This window comes from Lissotriton helveticus, chromosome 5_1, assembly GCF_964261635.1.
Source record: "Lissotriton helveticus chromosome 5_1, aLisHel1.1, whole genome shotgun sequence".
NCBI lineage: Eukaryota > Metazoa > Chordata > Amphibia > Caudata > Salamandridae > Lissotriton > Lissotriton helveticus.
This window is the reverse complement of record NC_136065.1, coordinates 1,711,293,026-1,711,315,864: the sequence shown is the minus strand read 5'-3', so window position 1 is coordinate 1,711,315,864 and position 22,839 is coordinate 1,711,293,026. Positions and strand designations below refer to the sequence as shown.

Here is a 22,839-nt window from a genome sequence, read left to right as displayed (position 1 = left end):
GTGTTGACTTATCAACAGTAAGTCAAAAAAGAATAAGTACAGATATATAGTGTTGGACCTGGCCCTCTCTGCAGAGCCATAACAACATGTCTTGCTTTTACCCTCCACGTCTTTGCTGAATTTGTTTTGTTGGTCTTAAAACTCTGTACAGTTTACCACTGCTAACCAGTGCTAAAGTACTTGTGCTCTCTACTCAAAACATGGTCAAATTGGCTTATACCCAAATGACATATTTAATTTACTGATAAGTCCCCTGTAGAGTGGTATACCAAATACTCAGGGACTGTAAACTAAATGGTACCAGTGGGCCTGCAGCACCTTTTGTGCTGAAATGTTGGTGATCCCTGGCTGGGTTAAAAAAAAAGATCAGGGGTTTGCAGGGAAAGTCGGCGGAGGGCTGTGAGGTGGGAGCCAGAGACCGAGTGCTTTTTGTGACTATGTGACGGCGAGAACACAGCCCCACGCAGCCCCGGGTTTAGAGCAATCCTCATAAACTTGTGTACGTGTTCCCCCACTGAAATACTGGCGAGGGATAATAAGTGGAACATTTTTCCACCACTACGCAAGAATTAAGGTAATAAATACCCTAGCTGGGTAATGATTGGAAAACAGGGACCAATACCCTGATGAAAGCCTAAATGCCATCCGGGTGGAGGCGATATAGAGGCAGAAACATGTTGGTAGTAGCAGTGGGGATATAGGGACCGTTACTTTCCCTGCATACCCCTGATCTTATTTTATAACCAAGCCAGGGATTACCAACATAATAAATAGGAGAAGGTTGATCCTTAGGTTGTTTTAACACTTTCATACTGCATTGTTTGGTCCTGTGAAAACAGGGAAGAGGCCTTCCTGTTTTTCTCCATTTTATTTTTTTATGTTATGTCTTAGTGTCATTTGTGTATCATCACATCTGTGTTCCTTTTACCCTGACCCTCAACACTTGTCTTCGTCAAAAAAAGATTGCGCTCCATCTAGAGTGTTGGTCCGCACCTAGGTGTCTGATGTGGCCCAGTGATGAAGCATGACACCGCGAGGTGTGTGAGGGCAGTATTAAGATATCTATGATCTTCCTCTAAGTGTTGTTGCAAGGAACAGTATAAACTTTTTTGTCTGTTTCCCTGTGCATGTTTATGTTAGGACTAATAGCCTTAATCTACGAATAAGATACTTTTAGAAAGTTGCCATTTTCCTGATCTTAGTCCTTTTTGCCTGCAGCCTGTCCTAGGTCACATGGCTGTTTATTGCTGACATTAGACTTTGTCACCCAATATTGAGGAACTAAGTGTGCCAGCATGCGTCTACTGCTGGCAGGATGGGCGGCGGAGCTAAGCACAGCCCCACTTACACCTGAATAACCTGTGCTCTGCCTTCACACAAAAGGCTTAACAACCCAGTATTTTCACTGCATTCAGCTTGGAGCCAGGGCAGGGGAGTCAGGAAATTTCATGCAATTCATAAAACCTTTCCACAAGCTTCTCCCATCTTCCAGTAGAAGGGCACTAGGGTATAAAATTAGGACCTTCAGACCGACTGTGGAAGGACGCTCAGAAGACTGCCTGCTTTTGTGACCTGCTGTGCACTCTGCCAGACTGCTGTTGTACCTGCAAGGACTGCTTTGCTGCCTGGAGCCTGCCTTCAAACCTCAGAGGCCAGCCCTGCTGTTGAGCTCGGCATCTTTACCTGCACCCAGGACAACCAGAGGTGATTCTAGGAGCTAGTTTGCTGGCCTCCTGTTCAGAGCCAGACGGACAAAAGGCTCCCACCATCTTTTATCCATACCTGGACCCAGTCTGAGTGAGGTCTGACCCCAAAAGATGTCCCTCCAGTCCAGGACCCTTGGTTGTAATAATAAATGTGCCCAAATTCGCCTAAAAACAAAACTGAGTACTTAAACAAAATTTGTCCAAAAAAAACAAAGAGGAGACAGGGAGCAACCTCCTCATCTATCCTGCTGCGGTGCATCTCCGGTCAAATTGACTTTGCGGAGTCTCGTGCTATGTTCTTCTCTGCAGCTGCAACTCCTTTTCAGCAGTCCTTTGCCAAACGGTAATTAACCTCATGGAACTGTCTTCTGCTACAACTCTCTACTTCATCCTGCTGGAGTTTTTTGACTTCCATCTTTGTGACTTAATCCGAATTTAGAAATCTTTACCATGACTTCGACCTAAGGCCATCCAACACTGACACCCACTCCTCGGATACCTCCTGCAGACTTGCCCCGCTGAACTTTACCTTCTCAGACATTTTTCTTCAGAAACTTTTGTCTAAAGGTAATTGCTGACGGGGCCCAATCCACTCCTTGTATCCGAACCACGCTCCATCGAGGTCGGCCTTTACTTTCGCCTTTGAACTGGTCTTGTGCAACTAGATATTCACGGTTGGTGCTGTGATCATTTAGGTGCTATTTTAAAACTTAAACTCTATTGGATTTTTGTCATTTTCTTGTCTAATAATTTATAACAATTTATTCTATTTCACTAAAGTCGATTGGGATTTTTCTTGTGTTGTGTTTTTACTTTATTACTGTTTGGGTGCTGCATAAATAGGTTACACATTGCCTCTAAGTTAAGCCTGACTGATTTTTTTGTGACAAGCTACCAAGGGTAAACACAAGTTAATTTAATTACTTTTTGTGGTTTACCCTGCAAGATATTGTGTCTGTTGCTTGACCAGTGGTCTCACCCCAGTCAACCAACAACCGAATTTCTTACAATTCCAAACTGATCAGGGCTTGGTATCCACCACTGCCAGATCGTGTCAGAAAGCCATCGTTATCAAGGAGGCATGCATCAAAAACATAATTATTCACTTCAAAAATGCAAGCAGCAGCCCCCCCCCCCCTTCCCTGATCCCAAGGTAACTTTTCTCAACCATTCAGAGTTCCTGAAAATTAAACCAGGGACCACAGATTGGAAATTGCAAAACTATTCAACTCCATCCATCAAAAACAAATCCAGGAATTAATATATGCATGCATACATACATGTTGATTTTAAGTAAAAGCAAATAAGTAATCTGGATTATTTTCAGAGAAAGATTTGAAAAGAATGCGATTTAAAGTGCATTTCTGATTAAATGGAGTCAGTGGCGCTGCATGGCTCATGGATGATGGGGCAGGTGCATGGAGGGGGGTGTTGTGGACAATATATTACAAAAAATCACCACTTACATTGCCGCCAGTCCTGTATCTCTGCTGTCCCCATCTTGACTTGAGGAACAGGAAGCATAGCCAGGCTCGCCTGACCAATCACAATGTTGCAAAGCAATTTTGTGATTGTTAAGCATCCAGGCTTCCCTGTTGAATCACAAAGCTGCAATGCAGCGTAGTGATTATTCAGAGCATCCCGGTTCGACGCTCAGGCTATGAATGGGGGGCTTGGCATGTTCTCGATGCAGGCTGTACTGCAGCCTGCAGGGGAAACTGGGAAGGTGAGCATGGCTGGTTTGGGTAGCCTGAGAGGGCCGGCCAAACAGTCATGTGCACTTAGGAGTGGGTAAACCACTCCTCCTCTGCCCCTAGAGCATAGCAGCCCCACCCACCCACCCGCCTGCAAGCTAAGCAGCACAGAACCATAAAATTATGATAACTAAAGTTTATTATCATTTTATCTTTCCTTTAAGTTGGACTGCTTAAAAGAAGTGGGGCGATGCGCCGCCGCCATAGTGGAGGAGCCGCCACTGCATGGAGTTTTTGGAACAACAGCTTGATTGTGGAAAAAGTAAACCAATGTTACAGGAGGTGCACTTGATTGATCGGCTCAACGCGTAGCATAATTCCATTGTCTTTTGTTTATTTTAAGTATTTTAAGCTATTTTGTCCATGCTTATTCGTAACTTAGTATTTAATAAAACTTGCAGTTGTTCTATACAAATAAACAGATTCCGTTTTTGTTTGTATTAGCTGTTGATTCTCTACATAGGTTTAATTAATTTCACTTATTATCAGTTGTTGATCCAGAAATATCACTTGAATATATTATTTGGACCTCTCATTTTGCCGAACAAGCGCTTCAAGGCATCAAGCACCTCTTTGTTCCTGAGGCTGTATATGAAGGGATTCAGCAACGGGGTCATTATAGAGTAAAACACAGTGATCACTTTGTCCCACTCCACTGAGTGACGTGAGGTGGGCCGGACGTAGGCAGCCATGACTGATCCATAGAAGAGAATGACAACTGTCAAGTGAGAAGCGCAGGTGGAGACAGTCTTCCCCATGCTGGAGGTGCGATGGTGCTTGAAGATGGTAGACAGGATGAAGCCGTATGATACCACAGTGAGCATGAATGTGAATGCAAGTATGGCTGAAGTAATGATGTAGCAGGATAACTGTGCTAATTCGGCCGGATCACAGGACAACTCTCCAAGTGGCACTGGATCACAGATAAAATGGTTGATAACATTGGGGCCACAGAAGGCCAACCTAGAGATCAAAATGACAGGAGTCACAAACGATGTAAAACCAGATGCCCAGCATATGACTGCAAGACTGATGCACATATTAGGAGTCATTGTGGTTGAGTAGTTCAGTGGCTTACAGATGGCCAGGTAGCGGTCAAAACCCATTGTGGTTAATAGAAAGCACTCTGTGGCACCTAGAGAGAAGAAGAAGTAAAATTGGACAAAACAGCCTATGAAGGAGATGGTCTTCCTCTCTGCCAGGAAGTCCAGTAACATATTTGGGACAGTAGAGGTGGTGTACCAGATCTCCAGGAAGGAAAAGTTGGCGAGGAAGAAATACATGGGCATGTGGAGACGAGTCTCTGCAATGGCAACTATAATGATGAGGATATTTCCTGTGATGGTTAAGGCATATATAATGAGAAAACATACAAACAGTACAATTTGAAATTCTGGTTGTGTGGGAAATCCTAAGAGGATGAATTCTATAACAACGGTAAGATGATAGTCTGATGGTAGCTTAATACAAAGAAAAACAGGAAAGGTCAATATGGCAGGCAAGTTGATTGTTGCCAACAGTTAAACATAGGGTAAAAACATTGTTTTCCACAACCAAAGCAACGCAAAAAAACATTTCTTACAATCTCATTCAATGTCACACATTTGCAAAGATAGTTATTTGAACAATGGAGATTAGGGAACTATGTTGGAGAAAAAACTGGAGAGGTAGGAATGTTCCTGAAGAATAATTTATATTCAAACTTCTTTTGTAAATTCACAGTAATCACCAACACGGTATCGTGTCACTAGAAACCGACCATTCAGGCAAAACAGCTTAGAGAAAAGCAAACAGATTGAGTAAAGAGATGGATCAAGATGACAAAATCAGACAGAATTCCCAGGACAGGAGATCGTAAGCCCGAGAGTCCCCTAACTCTGCCTTCTGTTGCATCTTTCAAAAACGGAAGGGTATATTTCCGAGAGTTTATTGCCCCCAGAACGTCAATTTGTATGGCATTCTGGTGGTGATAAGCCCTTCCACGCCTTGCAAATAAGGCCCCTTTTCACGCAGAACTTAGCGTGAAAGGGACAGGGAATGGGTCGTGCGGTGAGCGTTCCACCTCAACACCCATTGCTTTTGATGCTGCATCATGCAGCACACATACAGAGAGCAAATCGTCAAAAGGGTTTGTTCTACAGGAAGGTTTCCCTTCCTGAACATGAACAATCATTAAATAACGACAAGTTTCAACTTCTATGTGTGCTGTACAGAGAAGTTACAAATCGCCACTAGTGATTGTTTATGTGCAGGAATGGACACTTTCCTGCACATGAACAATCATTCCCGGCAATGTAGACAACCTTGCACCATGGTGCAAAAGTGCCTGCATTTTCACTAGGCCGCTAGATTTAGTGCCAGCGCTAGTGGAAACACAGGGGTCCGCCACTTTTTCATGAATATGGCGCATCCCGCTTTTTAAACTGATGGAGTGCAGCGTTAACAGTTTGGCAGCCACACCGCGCTCTGCCACTTTATTGTAATTATGCCCCGGAGTTTGGAGAAAAGTCCATGAGCTGGATTGCTGAAGTCTAAGTCTGACTTGTGCAGCGGCAACCAGAAGCTCAAACAGGAAATCTGGCACAAATTTGCCAAAGGCATAATGGATCAAATATGGCAACTTTTACCAGATCCTTTATTTATAAGCAGCCACTGCAAAAAGAATTTCACCTTTGATATATGGCGAATGAAATGTATGGCTGTCACAAACCATCATAACTCCCATACTTTGAATTTGTTGAACAGGTTGAAGCCATTAGATTATTTTCTTTATAAAGATGAGGTAAAGGAAATTATCATTAAGTACACTTTTGTCTGGTCACTATTTCTTCATATGGAGATAGGGCCTGATTTATAGTTTGACAGACAGGGTACATCATCTCAACTGCTATGGAGCACCCTTTCCACTAAATTTGGGTGGATTGACCTGGATGGTTAATCCTAGTCATTCAGTGGTCTGGAAAACTGAATTGTATATATGGCAAACGTTATTAATGTTTTCCAGGACTTTAGGGACAGCATTCAGGAGGTTGCAACTGGTCATGGTTCACTTCAGGAAAAAAGCAGCGTGGAGCTTATTGTGTCGCTGTAGTCCAACAGGAGTTTAACCAACTATCCCTTGAAGTCCTCTTCTTTGTATAGTGTGCAGATGTGAGGAGGTGTAGCAGTTCAGAGTTCCTCTCATGCTACAGCACCAAATGTTCTGACCTCTTCCACTCTTCTTCAGGTCTAGAAAGTGTTCTGAGGAGGGTTCCATGCAACATTTATGGTTGACTCTAGGCAGTGGGAGGGGGTGACTGCTACCTATCCAATGTTCAGCAGTTCTAGCTTTGCCCTAATGCAAACAATCGACAGTGCACATTCCTCCTTAAATTCAAGATGGGTGAAATGAGCTGCAGTCCCCTTCCTTGTGTCCACTCCAAACTTGTTTTGGGGCCAGCTTCCCTCCCACTGAGCTTGGAGCCGTACTAGCTAGTTTGCATCTGTTGAACAAAGGATTGCCTCCTTCAGGTCTCACTTTATATCTGCCTGTGAAACAGGTGGCCAAGCTTTGGTCCTTTGCAAGTTAATTAAGGTCCTGGACCCATTCCCTGTCTTAAGTTACATATTAATATTTATAATCTGTACTCGCCGCTCGAGGTGGGGGTTCCTCAGGGGTCCATCCTGAGCCCCACCCTTTTTAATATCTATATGGCCCCTCTTGCGGCAGTCGCGGAGTCTTTTGGTGCCCAGATCATCTCCTACGCGGATGATACGCAGCTTCTTTTTTCGTGTGGCAAGGGGGAGGATTTCGACGGCGGGCGGATTCGGGAATGCCTGGAAGCCGTTTTTGAGTGGTTTCAGGGACACAGTCTGAAGTGCAACTCAGACAAATCCGAGTTGCTCTTCTTCGGCTGCTCTCCCGACCCGGCTTGGAAGTCATGGTGGCCGTGTGATATGTCCCCTCCTTCCACGGTTGCAGTAAAGGCGAAGAATCTTGGCTTCTTGTGCGATGTCGACCTTTCCCTGAGACCTCAGATCATTGGGCTGACGGGGAAATGTTTCGGCATCCTTAGGATGCTACGAAAATTTCTCCCTTTACTGTCCTTTCATCACAAAAGAATAACGGTGCAGGCCTTGATAGGATCACGCCTCGATTAGGTGAACGCGCTTTATTTGGGCCTTCCTAAATATTTGATGGCCCGTCTGCAGGTGGTGCAGAACTCGGCGGCCAGAGCCATCTTTGGACTTCCCCGGAGGGCGCGGGCCTCGGAGCTTTTGGAGCAACTCCATTGGCTTCCGATGGCCAAGAGAGTCACGTTTAAAACCTTGACTCTGGCTTTTAAGGCTCTCCACGGAATTGGTCCTTACTATCTCCGTAAGCGGATAGCCTTCTATGTCCCCCGAAGAGCTCTCAGGTCTGCCTTCGAGGCCAAAGCGGTGGTTCCTTCCATTAGGCGCTCTCGAATCGGAGGTCGCTCTTTTCGGTACCTTGCGCCTCGGTGCTGGAACGATCTCCCTCGATCCTTAAGACTGATGACCAATCTGTTAGCCTTTAGAAAGGAGCTAAAGACCTGGCTTTTCACTCTGTAATCTGTGTCTTTTCTGGAGCACTGTTATGCTGTACCTAACCTTGTTTCTCTCTTCGCCAAACCGCCGGGACACTCCTCCGAGTAGGCGTGCGCTATAGAAGAGCCAATTTAACATAACATAACATAACATACTTTGCCATTTTCCAGAATACAGCTTATGCCCTGCAGTAAAAAAGCTTACAAGGGTGTTCACTAGAGGAAATAGGCCACCTTAATTTGGCAATATGTTCTCTGTTTAAATATCAGACTCACTACCTTGTGGGCAGCAAGGTGTACCTCAGGTTGACCTAATAATATTTAAAAGCATGGTTTCTCACCCATTATCATGGGTTATTTTGAGGGGAGGTTCCTCTGCAATGGAGGAAGAGCATCGCCCCACTGGCTCAAAGCCAGCATCAAAAAAATAAAACAATATTTCAGTATTGTTTTATTTTTAAGCCATTGGCTCAACCAGTGTGTGCAGGGAGGGGTGGTACTAAGGCATGGGAGTGTGGAGGGGAGAGGAGGAGTGCTAGCGTACTCCCTAAATGCTCATGTGTGTTTGGCCGGCCGTCTCAGGCAGACCGAAACATGTATGCGCACTCAGGTTTCTCTAACCCAGCTGAATTGAATAGCCCAGTTAGAGAAACCTCACTGACTCCCTGGACTGAGCAGGGCATCTTTCTAGTCTGCTCAGGCCAATATAAACACTGCTCTCCAGTGCAGGGAATAAAGAGGGAGTCTGTGACTAGTTTGCAGTTCAGTGTCTGCTGAGACAAGGAGGTCTTAGCACCAAGGTGCAACGTGGAAGGCATACAGCAGCAGGTAAGTGTAATATTTTTTATGTTTTAATATTCTTGTATTCTTAGTATGTCACCCCACTCTCCGCTGTGCCCCCGTGCTCCCTCCCATGTTTGGTCATTCTCCCCCTCACCACTGGCTCACCACTTTATGTATGTGGACGCCACCACTGAATTTTTGACAGGTTTGACAGAGGGTTGTTAGACTGCTACAATCAGGCTATACATGGGAGGCTTGAAGAAATATTCCACAGCACACTCTGGATGCCACAATAAGTGCTACAGTCTACAAGTGTCATGTTATTTCCAGGCCCTGGGTGCATTTTCTACAAAATATATTATATATGCATTAACAATTGTCAATCAGGGATAAGCCAATTAAACCATGTTTTAAGTGACAACACAAACACTTCTGTTTAGCAAAGGTAAAGTGAAGAGAGCTCCAAGTCACGCAAAAGTTAGGGCAAAAATTGGGGGGACAATAGTTTTTCCTGAATTTCATAGGACACATAATTACCTATTTACCAATAGCTTAGACATTTTGTCTGCGCCCCTCGGAGGATCCAAGGTGGTGGAAGAGGAGCAGGAGCTATCACAGGTGCTCTAGGGAGGTAAATATGATCAGTTATGATGTACCCCCTCCTCCCTCCCCATTGAGACACCTGTCTTCTCACCTCAGATACCTTTGGTCCTGTAGCCAACTCTGACTCTTAACAGCCAGTGGATTGCAACACTGCTAATGGCAGTCCCTTCCTCAGCATTGGCCCCTGTGGTGTGGGACTATGGTGATGTCAATGAGTTTGAGGAGGTCCTGGATTCTGATGCAGGCTTCAGTCAGAGTAGCTGGCCATACGATATGCAGTAAGACTAGAAGACAGAAGCTGAAGCATTCCTTTGGTGGCTGTCTACTGCTTTGTTCTGGTGAGGATGGAGATGTGCTAGGGGTCTCCCTGGAGCCATAAAAAGAGAGGAAAAAAGGTAGCAGAGAAGAAGACCACCACTGTAGTAGGGTGTATGTTCCCTTTTCTGCGCCCTTTGTCAGTGACACCTCCAGGCTTCCATATTTTTTCTTTAAGGCAGTCCTATTGAGATCCCACGCCACGACTGATTCTTTAAGCCTTTTAAACACCTTGGGGAAGATTTACAAGGCCCCTGCACCAAAAGTACAATACTTTTTGTGACATACTGGAGGCACATTTAACTTCTCCATATTTACAAGGAGAGGAAAAGCCACCCTGCATGACTTTTCCTCTCCTTGTAAATATGTCCCCGTCACACGAAGCACTTTGCATGGAAAGGGCGTTCCAAGGGTGTTGCTGTGGGTGTTCCCACCCAACACCCATGGAACAAGACACATTTCCAGATGTACGAAGAATCTTAAATCTGGAAATGCGTGTCAATGCTACGCCTCCCCAGGGGTGGCAAAGCGAGGCGCAACGAGGAAAAATGTTTTAATTTCTCCTCGTTTTTTTCCTTTTTCAATGCATGCTGCATTCTACAGCATGCATTGAAAGAGGAAAATGCCTGTAGTGATTGCCTGTAGATATTGTTTTTGTGCAGGAAGGTACCCCTTCCTGCGCAAAAACAATCACCCCATGACGAAGGCATCCTTGCACCATGGTGCAAGGGTGCCTCGCTGGCTCATTGCAGCAGTTTGTGCACTAGCGCAGGGGAGAACACAGGAATGCGACATTTTATTGTAAATATGTCACATTCCTGTGCTTCAGAAGTGCCGCAGCTTGGTGCCGCCAAAGGGCTTGCGTTGCAGTGGTGCAACACTTCCTTGTAGACCTGCCCTCTTGTTTGCTACCATATGAACTGAAACAAGTCATCTTTGGAGCAATGATCGCTGTCAGAATGGGAAAAAAGTCTTCCCACACTTCTACCTCTCCCACCTTTTCAACCCAGTCCAGCATTGTAAGAAACTGGGAGCATTAGTTGGGGGTGGTGAGAACTCTTTAGAAATAGTAATTACAATGCTTATAGACCACAACAGTCACTAGATAAACATGTGCCTAATACTGTGATATCTTTGTGCACAAGCAGTCAGGCTTGACTTACAGGCAAAATGTAAAAGTATTTATGCAGTACTCAAACAGTCATAAAGCAAAAACACAGCATAAGAAAAATTACAAACCAATTTGGAAAGCAACAGAGTTCATTTATGTAAATAAAATTACACCAAGACAACAAAAATCCAATCAGTATAACCAGAGTAATGACTTTTTAAAGTTTAAGTTAGAGAATAGTGCCAAAAAAAGGAACAAACTGTCAACTCTGCATAGGAAACTTTTACACACTACTTGTTTGAAGTGCAGTACGCTGGAGTGAGAGTTGTTTTAAAGGAGATTTTCTTGTGGCTGTAGTAATTGGCAGTGCACTTGGAGGACTAGAAATGTTTCAGAAAACAATGGTCATATGCATGTAGGGATCAAAATGCACAGTGAGTAGCTACTATGGTGCTACTATGGGGCCAATTCCGATGTTGGATGGACCTGAGTCCATCCGACATCGGTCATGAGCCGTAACCGACCGACCTGCTGTGGTTGGTTACGGCCCTGCTAGTACGATGCGACTGAACCCTGTTCGGTCGCATTCGTATGGTCAACAATGCAAGCATGCTTTCCGACCGGAAAGCATGCTTGCAATGTGAAATACAGGGGTGCAGTTCATCCCTGCACCCTGCGGCCGGCACCCCAAGGTGCCTGCCACCGGGTGCAGGGATCAATGGAGGGGCACCCATAGGTGCCACCAGGCCGCCCTTCGACAGCCTCACACCCATGGGGGCCCTGCAGGGGGCCCCCAGAGACAGTTTTTGACTGCCTTTTTGTGCCAGACACACCGGCACGAAAAGGCAGTGAAAAACTGCCATTGTAATCCCTCGGTCATAAAGAGGTGACCGGGGGAGTACTGGAGGATTTCCGTAGGCAGACGGGCTCTCCGAGCCCATCGTAGGCTATCCGGAAATCCGAGTCGGATTCCTTTCTGACCGAGCCCATCGAAATGGGTCAGTCAAAAAGGAATCCGTCCAACACATAACAATTCGGTCAGAAGGGCTCCGAACCATGTCCTCTGACCCGAATCGGAATCGACTCCTAAGTAGTGAAGTGTTGCTTTCGAAGGTAGAATGGTGCAAATAAGAATTGGAACTGCAATAGGTCTTGCAATTGTTTGAGTTAGAGCAAATGGAGTTGTACATATATTCGGAATAAAATTATTAAAGGATAAATGTACATTTATTTACCATTTAAAAGATTTCCAAAAGCAAATGAATATCAAACCTAAAACAGCAAATTACAGTAGACAACTTACTTTGTAACTTATAGTTGTTTTTATTGATATATTTTGTAGTTCCTAATTATTTGTGATAGAAAGAAATCCTTCTAGACCGAAATACACAGCTGACACTAGCAACGCCTTTGTTTTTGTTATCAAAATGCATTAACAAGAGGCAACCTCAAATAACAGCACATAATTATTTTTGCTCATAAGAAAAAACAGGTAAATCGATTTACACAGAAGGTGTTTTGCAAATAAAAATACATCTTTTGAGACCAAAATAGGTATTTGAATAGGAACATACACTTCATTTTTTAATTAAAATGTGTTTTCATTGCTCCACACATACATAGAAAAGGAAAAGAAAGGAATGATGCCATTTCGTATGTGGCAGTAAAACACTGTGTAATAGTAGAAGGAGGGCTACCAAGCAAAGTGAATTAAACACACACTTTTTTATTTATAAAAAATCAGAAAATGGTGTGCCACAAAGTCTGGAGTGGCCTAACAGTTTTCAATGTTTCACAATCTGCTGTGAAAGGAAACAGCAATCTTATAATAAACTGAACCTCAGCTTTGTAGTTAAGACCGTTGTCAGTGTTGCTGTGGCATATGTAACCTTTACACCTCAATCTTTTTGAAAAGTGTTCGCACCTTGTTCTCGAAGGAAGAAAGAATGGTTCGCCATGAAGCTTGGAGTGGAGTGAATTCTTTTAAAAGTTTCTAGATGGGTTACATTGTAGACTGCAGTGACACAATAAAGAGAAATGTAGCCTAGTGCTTAAGATCGTTATCCTTGTTGCGAGCTGTATAAGTGTCCTTTAACGCCATGTACACACTGATGCTGTAAAAACAACAGGATGGGAACTTTTCAAATGAGACTGCAATGTTGTTTTAAATACAGCCAAACGTCTGGTCCATGATGGGGTGATGTTGCAATATTAGAAATAAAGTTACAAAGCAGCATGCTTTCGCATTTGTATGCGTGTGCTGGGATAGTGTGGCACGCTCTATAAACTTACACATGTGCACTACTTTATGAATGTGTGTGCATGTAAATATGTTGGTGTGCCTGCGCTTGTGAGTGTGTGCTACTGGACATCACCTCTAACTTGACGTAGGGTAACCCCTTCACTGCGGCGACTATTCCGCCGCAGTGCTAAGGGTGCGGGGCGGCCGCGCGGTGGCCGCATGCTGGTGACGGAACCGCTCCGTCACCAGCCACGGTTGAGCTGTGCTGATGACGGAGCGGTTCTGTCATGGCCCCGCCCACTCAGTAGAACGCCCAGCGCAGGCGCGGAATCCGCGGCAGGGCCATGACGGAACCGCTCCGTCATCAGCACAGCGCCACCGCAGCTGATGACGGAGCGGTTCCGTCATCAGCGTGCAACGGCTTAAATAAATTATAAAAATGTATTCAAACAGAACTGCTAAACAAACGGAAACAAAACACAACTGCAAAACAAATAGCAAGCAACATATGAATGGGGTTTGAAGGAGAAAATATATAAAAGGTGCCCTAAAAAGAAATAGAGAATGCTTTTTTAATCATTTTTTAAGCCCGAGGGAAAAGAACGCGACCAGGATGGAAGGTGTCAACATCTTTTGCAGGTTATAAAGGTCACATTCTGCTGAAAAGATTGGTACACTGGCATCTTCCCAGCCTAGCTCTGTGAAAGGTATGGGTGGTCTGTGTGCACCGCGATGCACATCGTGCAGCTCTGTGTGCAGGGGTATTGGATGCACGCACTGCAAACATGCCCATATCTGTACCTTCTGGTGCACGTTGTGTGTGTGAGGCGGAAAGGAAAATGGGGGTGCGTTTGAGGGGTTACATAGGTGAATAAAACATTTACCATGTAACAAAGGCAGTGCAGCCTCGTTGTATAATTGTGTAAATGGTGAAAAATATAAAGCATGCCCTTTAAGTAAACACCCTTTTGTACCACTTAGTTCGCGATAAGTTGGTAGGGTATGCTCAGACGTGAGTCCCTTGCTCACTTTGCCACTGGCTTCAAGCAAGCCGGGCTGAAGACGGCTGAAATGCCAGAAACCGGTCCTCGGAAGCTTGTTTTCATTCCAGGGAAGGCATGGCTTGGCAGTTCGGGCTGGACTGTTCCCATGAGGCACAGGGTCAGACTGAATTGCATATGGCCATGTCTGACCTGGGATGGCAGTGTGGGCTAAAGAACGGTGATGGATCAAACCCAGTTCTGTTGACTGGGTGTGAGTGTTTGATTGGTTCAGATGCTCCGTCCATCACCACCCCCTTTTGTACTACTTTAAGTAAACACAGCAGCTAGTATTAGCATGTATTATAGCAGCAGCAGTCATATTACAGAAGGATTTTTTTTTTACTGTTAGGCAAGGGAAAATTAAATGAATTGATTGACAGACACATATTTTTTTGGTACAGATAGGGAAATTTAGTGATTTACTTTGTGGTGTAAGTGCATTGCAAAACAACCAGAAACAACAAATAACCACAAAACAAACAAAAGTTTAAATGCCTTCCCAAAGTTATTTATTTTACATGCCGTACAAATAAACACACACTTTAAAGGCTACAAAATAAACACGAACTCAAAACTATTTAAAACACAAATAAAAAGAAGGTTCAACCACAAACCCAAAGGAGTGGAAAACAGAAGTATCGGTTGATGGGACAATTTAGTAAGTATTGGGCAGGTATTCAAGTTTACCTTCTGAGAAGTTTCACGGGCCGCCATGGCAATAAAAACAAGTGCGGCAGCGAAGCCATGAAAGTGAAAGCATTTGTAACCTGACCCAAACAGATGGCAGGCTGCACGTGCTGCTGAAACTGCTGACTTTGGAGCCTTGGCTGCATTATTTAATTATTAAAAAATAAACAGTGCTCCCGGAGGGTGTGGTGAGAGAAAAATTAAAAAAATAATACACATGAAGGGGGAGATAGATACAATTTAAAAAAAACATGGTTGTGACGGACAAATGTAGCATCTGAAATCAAGCACAACAAACAGGTCGAGGAGGTGGCTCAACAAATAAGGCTGCTGACTTTAGATCAGGAAAACAGTGTTCGAGACTCTGCGTGGGCTGCATCATTTAAGCGTGAATTAATTATGAATAAATTAAATGTAACTAAATAAACAGGGTCGGGTAAGTACAGGAAGCTGCCAGATGTGGAAATGCGAGCAGCAAAGAAAAAAAGTAGTCCCTAAATTAAATGACAACAGCCATCAGCGTAAGTTAACTGTAGTTGGTCGATGCTGCTTCCTCCAGAAACGGAAGAAAAAGGGAGTTGTATCGGGTCAACAATGAGCAAGATATGAACAGCAATGCCAAATTCCACCAATGGCAAGCGACAAAACAAAGACAAATGCAATGGGTGGAGTTACAGTAGTAATGCTGATTACTTGATGCCTCGTAGCCTATGCGAGACCTAAAAATGATATTGTGGTGGTGGCTTTGTTGTGTTATAGTTGGATGTTGATCTGCAGTGATGTAAAGTGGTGGTTCTGGAAGGTGGTAAAGAAGTTATAAAGGGTTGTTATTAAGTGGAGTAGTGGGGTAATACTGTTATGATATGGTGGCAATGTGGTACAGTAATGTTGCTAGAGTGAAATGAAAGAGTTTGACATTGTTGTGACAGGGCCTTCTTGGATTTTCTAATTGAGGTTCAGATTGAGGTATATTTTGAGGTCAGGGAATTGCGAAGAAGCAAATGGCATTAGTGATTGATGTAGAGTATATAGCAGCCATAAATAACATGAATAGACAAGTACTTAAAAATGTAGGGTTTTAGTATTAAAGTGCCTGTTAAGGAGCATCATATTTAGAGTGCAATATATTGCAGTTTGGCAAGTCATGATTGCTGATGGTTTATTTTGTTCACAGTGGGAAAGATTATATCGATATAAGCTATAATGTGATTACTTAGCAGATCTATTCCAGATTGTTTATGACATACAGAAGAACAAAGGCTTTGAATTTGCATGAGGGATCACTTGCTGCTGCAACAATAAGTTAGACAAACAGATATAGAATGGGTTCCACAGATTCCTACTGACTTCTATTGAGAGTTTGGTCAATTTTGAACTAGTAGCTGAGGCATTCAAGGAAAAACATTTTGGAATTATGAACCATTGGGGCGGAATGATCTGGTGAATGGTTTCAGCATAGGCAGGGTGGAATGATCTGGTGAATGGTTTCAGCATAGGCAGGGTGGAATGATCTGGCGAATGGTTTCAGCATAGGGAAGGTGGAAAGAGCGGTGAGCCTGAGGAATAATGTCAATAACAAACAAAATATTGAGAACTCATGTGCAAATGGACCAGGTGTTGTTATCATCTTCAGAGGTGTTGGGAATTAGCCCTTTCTGCAGGGTCACCCCAGATATTTGCCTTCTATTGCTGAACCCATTTTTGTGGGCCTATAAGACTGTGTGCACTCTACCCCTGCTGAACTGTGGTGAAGTGTGTATGCTCCTACCTTTAATCTCAGTAAGATTGGCATATACATGATTGGAACCTTTATTTTACTTATAAGTGCCTAAAATATATTACCACTTCAATCAAGGGCCTGTAAATGAAATGCTACTAGTGAGCTGCAGCACTCATTGTGCCACCCACCAAAGTAGCTTCTGAAAGCATGTCTCGGGCCAGTTATTGCAGCCCATGGCAATTTGAAAATGCTATTTCGATTTTGCAAAATAACCCCTTTGCCAACCATAAACCTTCATTTTGAAAACTTACTAGAAACTTCTAAGGTCGGCCATAAAGGTTACTTGGGCAGAGTGCAGAGTATTTAAAACAAGCATTTACAATGCAATCGGTTTCGCCTTTAGGACCTTATATGTATTTAGCTATGCAGCACATTAGCCTGGGTGCTGAAACTACTGTTCTTTAACATGGAGGGAAAATGAGTGTGACAGCGGTGTCTGCTACATAACAGCTGTGTAGGGCTCTAGTGTGACAGCATGCCTCCTAAATGACAGCTGTGGAGGGCCCTGGTAGGACAGCAGTGCCTGTTACATGACAGCTGTAGAGGGACCCAGTGCGACAGCGGTGCCCGCTATATGACAGAGGTGGATGGCACTAGTGCAACAGTGGGCCTGCTAAATAACAGCTGTGGAGGACCCTAGTGTGCCTGCTACATGACAGCTGTGGACGGCCCTAGTGTGACAGCTGTGGGTGGGTCTAGTGTGACAGCGGTGCCTGCTACATAAGCCTTAGTGCGAAAGGAAACACATGAGATGTTCTGAATTATTAATTACTTACTTTGCCGAGTACACTTTTTTGAACAGCCTCCCTGCTACCACTGGCACCACTTACCAACCAGTCCACTTTTTCCCCACAGACACTCCAACTTGTATTTTAATTTTTGGTGGAAAACTGTGTATTTCTTATAAGGAAATCTCAGAACCACCTTCACCCAGCCTCAGTGACCAAGGGACTGAATCAGAGCAGGCTTGCAAAGTGATATGCGGCGACTTGAAAACTTTGATATTACATTTATTTGTTGGTGTTAATTTGCCTCACTTGACAACTCGCCATCTACTGCATGATTTGCTGATTTTAACAAAACTATTTACTTCCAGGGCAAACAGATTATAAATTATAATATCTGCATACGCAGTGCAAAAGGCACCTGACAAAACATAACAAGCCATATTTAAGCTGTTGATTTCTGTGCTCAGGCATTAAAAAGAGGAGGTAACTTTGTCCAATTTGGGATGTTCATGCCCAAATTAAGAAGCTGGGGAAGGGCTTTTGACTGTAGCAGGCAACAAAAACCTAAAGAACTTAAATGATATTCAGACGGGGGAGAAAGACAAATTCCTTCATCATCATGAAAATGTTTTAGTTCACTGAGAATACAAATTCATGTTTACATAAAGAACTGTTCTCAAAGCATCAGCTAGGCCCCAATATACAGCCATGAACCCACCTGCTTCCTCGTCTAGCTAGTCTACCCCTCCCAGTGTCCGCCAGGGTGAGTCTCCTGTATCAGTGCTACCTTTTGTTGAACAGTGAACCGATGCCTCATACTCATGTTCCTTTCAGCAGTCTTCTAAGAGTTAATTCGACCAATCTGTCCCCTGCTTGTTGCACCTAAATTCACCTTTTGGGGTGGTAAAAAAAGAAAACGCTTTGCGCAGACAATGCAGAGTTGTTCTTGTAGCGCTTTGACTACTGTTAAACTAAAGGCCCGCACATAGAGGCACTTTGGTTTCCAAAGTAGCCCATGTGCACAATGATCTCATTAGCTCAACACTGACGAGGCAGTAACGCTCAATACGGAATGGCACAGGTAAAAGGCAATAGGTAAATCTAGAACAATGATTATGTGACCTTAAGTAAGAGGTAAAACCCTTCTTCACTCTCTCTTCTAGAACTTCCCAAGTGCCGCGCACGTATGTCATTGCTCAACTTTAAACAACACAGAGGAAACGAGAGAATTACGGCAGTAAAGGGTTGATAATTTAGTTTAGGGAGCAGGCATGGCTCCAAGGGAGTATGTTCGGTTCTACAGATCTAGCCCAGTGAAAATGGTAGAAAAGGGCCAGATGTGAGGCAGGGTGTTGGGCTCGTCTGAGCTATTCTTCCCTGACAGGCGATTTCCTAAGGGTCATTGAACCACGGGGCTGTTTGTTAGTTGAGGCTCTTTTTTGTGGCTAATGTAAATGTTTTTGTACTTGTATAGCGCACAGCTACCCGCAGTGGGTTTCCCGGCGCTTGTACGAATACCTCAAGGAAACCCTTCCTGGCTTTCCCTGTGAAGTGTCCACTCCTGGGCACCCCCATGATGCAGACCAGACATCCCTCACTTTGTGGGGGCCGTTGTGGAGACTAATTAAGCTATTGCCCAGAGTTGCAGCGCGGGACCGATGATCAGACTAGGCACTGAGGCGAGAATATCCAGTCAGGGGAATTAATGAGCCCGAGACCCGCCAAGGCAGGAATCGAACCCTGGTCCCTGGCCAGAGCTCTGCATCAAGGTCTGCCTGCTCTAACCATTGAGCCACACTTCTCCACATCAGTGCAGGGGTAGCCATTGTTCAGTGTTGCCCATTCGGGAGGTGGGGACAGGGAGTATAGAACAGTGGGGGTAAAGTAAGACGCTTTTAAGGCAGGAAGTGCTACATACTGGTTGAAGGTAAAGCAATTTATAGAACCTCTTCTCTACAGCAAGGTAGGTACATTAAGGAGGTTATCGCGGGGGATTGGGTGCTCTGTCGGCGGGGGGTGCTCTCGGAGTTGTGGGGTGCTCTCGGGGTGGCGAGGAGGGCTTAACATTCGGTGGAGGGCTCAAATCGGGGGAACTCTGCTAAGGTGTTAGTATGGGGTCTTAGAAGGTAGTAACTGCATGGATGCCAATTTACTGTGAAGCAGGGGACATTCGATATAGTAAAACGTTTTTGGGCAATGCAGGTGAAACTCATCTCATCAAACTAAGCAAATTTCAAGTGAAACATGCATGACAACTGTGTACAGAAACCGCGGGGAAAGGGCTCATGCGGCGAGGCCATTCACTATAGCTAACAACGAGGGGCTCCTCTGCGAGAGGGTGATATGTTTCACAGGGGTCCCTCCTGTTGGGCTAATGACTCAAGGCTATTCTTTCTTCAATCTCATGGTCTGTGCTCTGTTGAAGGTTTAGTGACTGGCGGGACTCTGCTCTGAGGAGTACTCGGGCATGGATCCTATACATGGGTGCCAACCCTCACCACGGTTCACCCACCCGCAATACTTCCCATTCTCAGCCCCCGGCTCAGTGCCCTCCTGGTTCCACTATTCTCTGCTGCTGGCACCCTGGGCCTCTCCCTCTGCAAGGCACATGCAGGAAGGGTGGGGTTCAGACCAGAACTCAACGCCGACTCTGACAGTCTCGCCCTGGGATGGAGGCAACCCAGCAGACGCCTGGAGACTAGCCTGACCTGTAGTGAGGGGGCATCACTCTGCTTCACTGAGCAGACCAACACCGGAGGAGGGGTAGAAAACTGTAACTAATCACCCACACTGTCCCCCCTAACCCCCAGGTGGCACTGGGAAGAGAAGAAAAAACAACAGCAATCTCAGTGTGGTGGTGGGGAGGGTAGACAAGTCACAGGACACACGCCTGTTTGAAAAAAGCAATTAGGAACTAGTGTTGGAAACAATGGACAGAGACGGACTAGTGACAGCACAAACTATAGTTAGACAAAAAACATGATACAAAATTATTTTATTAAGTTTTCATTATGGTAAAAAGCACAATTGTCATTTAGATGTACATGGTTATTATGTGCATGCCTTCATTATATATGTGACTTATTATCTACATATACAGACTTATATTGTTAGATCCTATACATATTTCATGATAGTGTAGCTTGGATTGGGATCTATGCGAAGGCTTATTATAAAGATATTTATACATTAAAACATGGCTGAATATATCATTGGATGATATATTCAGCCATGTCAGCCAATCCAAGCTACACTATCATGAAATATGTATAGGATCTAACAATATAAGTCTGTATATGTAGATAATAAGTCACATATATAATGAAGGCATGCACATAATAACCATGTACATCTAAATGACAATTGTGCTTTTTACCATAATGAAAACTTAATAAAATAATTTTGTATCATGTTTTTTGTCTAACTATAGTTTGTGCTGTCACTAGTCCGTCTCTGTCCATTGTTTCCAACACTAGTTCCTAATTGCTTTTTTCAAACATTGTATTTATCCCTTATTAGGAACTCTAGTCGGGGATACCCCCTCTTCCTTGCATACACAGGACACACGCCTAACATATGAGCATGTGTGCAAGGAATGGGCCACCCCAGCGTATGCACGGTGTATTCCAAGGCCATGGCATGTATTCCGGCTAGACACAACACACAGATGGCTCATGGAGGGGTTGTAAGGTGGGGGAGCTTATACTTATAGGAGAGAAGGAGGCCAATGGGAGGCTGGTTCACTCACGCACATGAGGTTCGCAACAGCCAGTGACGGCCGTGATGAGGGTGCCCTGGGGATCAAATAAATGGTTCAGCGATGCTTGCTTTTGGCTATCTCCTTTTCACTCCTGTTAGGCAAAGTGAGAGAATGTGGTCTGATGGCTAGAGCTGCCGCATTTGGTGCTGGAGACCAAGGTTCAAGCCTCAGGGGCTGTGTCCACATCTTGTGTTTCTGGGTCTGAGGAGTCACAGACTGTGGGAGGTGAGAGGGAAGGCAGGGGAAGAAAAATACTGTTGGAAGTAAAGGGGCTGGTAGCCGTGGAACAATACAAATGATGAATGAGGAGAGACTAACAAGCCTCAAACCAATCAGAAGGCAGTTTTTAAGACAAAAGCCAATGGGCAGAGAGTGGGCGGAGCTTCCACAAAGCTTCCACTTCACAGTATTTACTGCGTGCCTCGCAAAGCGATCGTAGCGCTGCAATGCTATGCAATACCTAAAAAAGTAGGAACGTAGGACATGTATATTTAATATTTTACATGTCCTGCAATGAAAAAGTTCTAAAGTATTTTTTCACTGTGGTAAGGCATAGATTAGCACTGGTTTATGCAGCTTTGCCTTAAGAGTGATGATGAATTGTGGAGTCCCAACAACAGGTCACTACCTTTCACAGGTTCAGGTTTGAATGCAGAAAAATGGATATGTCTCAAGAGTGACAACACTGAAACCCAGCTCTTAATCTCGTCAAACCTACCCCTTCCCATTATCTTCTCTTGAAGAATTAGGAACTCAACAGCCATAGTAGAAACAGATTGCAATTTGGGTGTACAACAACCATTTAAATATCCTAATGATGCATGCTTGGATTCAGAAAATAACTGAATTAACAGCTCTTTAAAGAACACTTTATCTCAAGGAGATTAAAATCCACCTACACTCAAAATGCAGCCTCTCCTCTAATCACTCATTGACTGTGTCTTTGCCTCTCACCACATCCAGTACTCTGACGCTTTTTGGCTAGGTTTGTGCTATAGAAATAACCAGGAGTGGCCGGTCCATTGACGCTGAGGGGCCACGCCCCTCATCCTTTCATCACTCATGGACAGAGTCTGTCAGTCTGCACAAACATCAGCCTGACAGACACTGTTCACTTTCAGTTCAAGCAGCCCAGAGCCAGACATGCACATTTAGCACACGCTCCTGGCTGCCTGAGCTGAACGTTGCTTGGCTGAGGAAGTCACAGCTCCTGTGGGCATGACATACTCAGCTTGGGAAAGGTCCCTGAGGGCATCCTGTAAGTGAAGAGGGGTAGTGTCACTAATAGTCTTGCACCTGGGCGCTTCAGTTGTAAGCCCTGAAGCGCCCAGGGTTGAGTGTCAACGAGTGACATTTCATCACAGAGTGGGGTGGAGTCAGCAGTCTCAGTGACCCCATCCCACTCTGTGATGACGTTGGGACTGCTGCCTTCTCTCATTGGCTTACCTCAGTCAATGAGGAAAGGCAGCAGTCCCCAGCCTTCTGGAACCTCTGAGGTAGAGCTGGCTGCAGGTAAGTGTTAGTTTTAAACTGTTTAGCGTGTGTATGAATATTTGGTGAAAAATGTTGTGAATGGATGTGTTTGTGTGCGTATATGTATGTATGAATGTTTAGTGAAGAGTGTTGTTAATGAAAATGAATGGGTTTGTGTGCGTGCGTGCTTGTGTGTGAATACATTGCTTTAAGTGTTATATGTATGTGTGCATGTGTGAGAGTGTGTCCCGTCTGCCCCCTCCATCCAAAACTTACTGTCTGCCACTGCAAATAACCCTTACATACT

At 44.5% G+C, this 22,839-nt stretch overlaps 1 protein-coding gene across 1 annotated transcript; it reads right to left on the bottom strand.

Annotated features, from left to right (window-relative positions):
- Positions 1-3,966: 3,966 nt before the first annotated feature.
- On the bottom strand, positions 3,967-14,818 carry LOC144752779 (olfactory receptor 6N1-like). The gene is made up of 2 exons (XM_078640631.1): positions 14,792-14,818; positions 3,967-4,920 (listed from the first exon to the last, which is right to left on the bottom strand). The coding sequence occupies exons 1-2, from the start codon at positions 14,816-14,818 to the stop codon at positions 3,967-3,969; spliced, it is 981 nt and encodes a 326-aa protein (XP_078496757.1).
- Positions 14,819-22,839: the final 8,021 nt, after the last annotated feature.